At 35.6% G+C, this 3669-nt stretch overlaps 1 protein-coding gene across 3 annotated transcripts in view; it reads left to right on the forward strand.

Annotated features, from left to right (window-relative positions):
* The window catches only part of LOC104700088 (mitotic spindle checkpoint protein BUBR1), a 3410-nt gene extending 1194 nt beyond the window's left edge, over positions 1 to 2216 (forward strand). Inside the window, exons 2-12 of one of the 3 annotated variants that reach the window (XM_010415540.2) lie at positions 30 to 166; positions 261 to 320; positions 418 to 562; positions 650 to 807; positions 896 to 980; positions 1065 to 1131; positions 1215 to 1275; positions 1380 to 1554; positions 1634 to 1716; positions 1791 to 1877; positions 1969 to 2216. In XM_010415540.2, coding sequence (XP_010413842.1) covers positions 30 to 166; positions 261 to 320; positions 418 to 562; positions 650 to 807; positions 896 to 980; positions 1065 to 1131; positions 1215 to 1275; positions 1380 to 1554; positions 1634 to 1716; positions 1791 to 1877; positions 1969 to 2032 — 1122 coding nt within the window. In that variant the 3' untranslated portion in view covers positions 2033 to 2216. Of the gene's footprint in view, positions 1 to 11; positions 167 to 260; positions 321 to 417; positions 563 to 649; positions 808 to 895; positions 981 to 1064; positions 1132 to 1214; positions 1276 to 1379; positions 1555 to 1633; positions 1717 to 1790; positions 1878 to 1968 lie in introns of all 3 variants that reach the window. The other 2 variants (XM_010415541.2, XM_010415542.1) reach the window with 2 other exon arrangements.

The raw sequence follows: 3669 nt of genomic DNA on the forward strand, positions 1-3669 counted from the left end.
CAGAAGCAGAGTTTCTGAATTCGAAGCAGGAGACTGGATACGAATGGGAGCTTTTCAAGGAGAACGTACGACCATTGAAGCGAGGACGTAATGTTGGTATTCTCAACCACGCTCTTAAATCTCAATCCGACCATCAATTGAAGAAAGATCTCGTCGAGAAACGCCGGTACTTCTTTCAATTTCACATCTTTTACTCTTGGGTTTTAGTTCAATCGATCGATTCTTGTTTTGATTTTTGTGGCTGTTTCGTTGGGAATTAGGAAGTTGATTGAAGCCATTGATGAGTACGACGGTGATGACCCATTATTTCCTTGGATCGAGTAAGTTGAAAAATCGCAACTTTTTTTTTTGGTTTCTTGAATTAATCTTTATGATGTACCAATTTGTAAACCTGAGGCTTTGGGTTCTTTGGAAAAGGTGTATAAAATGGGTACAGGAGGCTTTTCCACCAGGAGGAGAATGCTCTGGACTGTTAGTGATATATGAGCAGTGTGTTCGTAAGTTTTGGCACTCGGAACCTTACAAGGATGATCTCCGTTATCTCAAAGTTTGGTTGGAATATGTAATGTTCTCTTCTTTTTTTTGTTTAACCCCTTTTCAAGATATGCGTTTATATTTAGAGAGAGTACTCATTGTTGTTGTTTTGTAGGCGGAGCATTGTGCTGATGCAGAAGTTATATACAAGTTTTTGGAGGTTAATGACATTGGGAAGACACATTCTGTCTACTACATTGCTTATGCTTTGCACATGGAGTTTAAAAATAAGGTGAAAACTGCTAATGAGATCTTCAATCTCGGAATCTCTAGGTAATCTTTATTTACGAATGTAAATCACAGTTCTATGTTTCTCTCCTTCAAGTTATTGGTCTAATTGAGTAGTGGAAACTTGTTGTAGAAATGCAAAGCCTGTGGAAAAGTTGAATGATGCGTACAAGAAATTCATGGTGAGAACGATGAGAAGGTCCAACACAGCTGAAGAAGTAAGAAGTTTTTGTCTGTTTGTAGTATATCTATGCGTGTTCTAAGATTTTCTACTTCGTTATTAATGGTCTACTTACCGGCAGGAACCAAAGGAGAATAATGACTTACCGTCAAGAAGCTTTGGCACTTTATTGTCCAGGAAAGATAATAGTGAGTCACATTAACTTTACTTTGTAAAATCACTGTAGTGTTTTGAATAAGCTCTCTTACATACATGAGAATGTTTTCTACAGATGCAAGAAGGCAGGCATTAGGAAGTTCTAACACACAAGCCAAAAAACTAAAACCGAATCAGTAAGCAGTTTGATTGATTTTGTATTTCTCTGCTTCTTTTCATTATCCGCATTTGTTTTACTCAACTCATGCCGTTATATTATTGTTCCCTTTGTCTTTTGCAGATCATCCAAGTCACCTTTTCCTATCTACACAGATGCAGTTTCAGACACTACATCAGGGAATCAACCAGAATCAGACAAGTCAAAGCCAGAGTTTGGTAGTTGGCTCATGCTTGGAGGCCGAGCTGAGAGGAACAAAGAAAACAATTCTTTACCTAGAAAATGGGCATCATTCAAGGTTTTCCCCTCTACCATCCTAAACAAAATTATCTATCTCTGTAAATTGATCACTTAACTGTGTTTATATAACCTCACAGGTACCTCAGAAACCTATAGTGAGAACTGCAGCAGCCTCTGCTTCAACCTTTGAGGTTTTTGTCGATGAAGAAGAATGCGCAGAGTAAGTTTGGCAATTTTTTAATGTTTCTTTGGAACAAGACATGTTCCCATCATTAACTTGATTATGAAATGCAGAGAGGGAGGAGACAAGAAGAAGAGTGATGAAACTATCTCATCATCATCAAACGCTCTGCCCCTTAATGATGGCCGTGAGATAAAGAAGTAAACAAAAAAACTTCTCTAGATTCACTAAACATATACTATTATTTCATGACTTGTGGTATCTGACAATGGTTCCTTCAAAAAACTGCAGAGAAACAGAGCTGCTTCGACAGAACCCTTTAAGACATTTCCCACCCAACAGCTTCCTACGATGATGATGATGATGATATTGGACATTCATCTCCACACGATCTTCTGGCTTGAGATTTGAGCTTTTGTCTATAAAGCTCCTTGTATTTGCCTATTTGTATTCTGTGATGTACTGAGATTTATGTACCATGATAAGCCTTGCATGTTTTAAAAAACTATTGTTCTTTAATCAAAATTCCAATTCAGCTTGTTTACTGGTTTGGTAACCGTTGGATATTTAGGAAGGTCGCACTCACACATTGTTCCAAACGAATATTCGAGTTCCAATTGAATATGCAAACATGTAGACGTAGGTTCACCTTGAGAATATTGGTACGTATTTGACTAATTTGAAATAAGAATTCATAGAACTAGATATTTGTATATATAACGAGACTGACCAAGTTTGTTGCAAATTACGAATTTGCTATTAGATTCTGCTGCATACTTCACATAAACACATCTATAATTACAATCATGTCATCCTGAAAAAGTTACTTTTCTCCTAAAGTAATTAGTTAACAAAAAAATAAAACTTTATACAGTATCAGTTTCCACTAAACTCTCCTAAATGACTACTTTATGTTTATCCCTATACGATTTGTTTTAAATTAAGGAAGCATTACGATAATAACCTAAATGTAGGCAAGCTCATTGGTTAATATGGCATGTGACTTTTTGCCAATAAATTTGTTGGTGTCTGTCTAATTGTCTATCTAGGCAACTAGCGTACCTATGTTTTACAAAAGAGTTTCACTGTAATGGATGCGTATGGGATGGGTACAAACTACAAACTACAAAAGATAATTTTATTGGGCACTCGTTCCAGAGAAAATAAAAATTAAAAGTGGCTTTAAGCGGATGGGAGGGGGCATAAACATAATCAAGCATTAATAGACATTTAAATTAATGATTAAAAACGAATGATGCGTTTTTTTAGAGATAGACTTTGAGTGGTAAACAAAGGATTATGAAACACAAAAAAAAAAACCTTGGGAATTTTATTTTGTGTTAGTGGTAGGGGCATCATTTCATTTCATTATCTCTACCCTTTAGGAGTTTTAAGGGTTCCCTATAGTGCAATACTTTTCGTTAAGAGCTACGTACTAAACATAATAGTATCTGACTTAGTCAAGCTTTTTACTAAAACATTTTCACTCTGTGCGTACGATAAATATTAAGCTTTGGTTAATACTTCAAAACATACAAAAAGTTCATGTCTCTCACTTTTTGTTTAGTCGGCTCAAGTTTCACTTCTCAAAGAACATTATCGTTTCAACTTGTTTTGGACGATTTATACATGTTTACTCTTGAAAACAAACTTTGCTCTATAGTTTTAGAGCTCTAGAGTGTTTCTCTCTCGTTCTAATATTCTAATAATCACAAACGTTATACTCCTCTAGTAATATCTCTCTTGCAAAATTCTACAATTTCTATACGCACGTGAATTCCCCAAAACCAAAGAGAATCAAAATGGTTAAACCAGATACTTAAAACTGTCATTATCATAAGCTGACAAAAATGTAGAAAACCCCAAAAAAAGAAATGGAGGAAGAATTGACCAAAACGCCATATGTAAAGGATTATGGAGTAAAAGCAATTTATGGTAGTAGTTGGACACAAAATAAACCAATAGAAATCCCCAAAGGGCGCGTTTAATGCC

This window comes from Camelina sativa, chromosome 7 (genome assembly GCF_000633955.1).
Source record: "Camelina sativa cultivar DH55 chromosome 7, Cs, whole genome shotgun sequence".
In the NCBI taxonomy this organism is placed as follows: domain Eukaryota; kingdom Viridiplantae; phylum Streptophyta; class Magnoliopsida; order Brassicales; family Brassicaceae; genus Camelina; species Camelina sativa.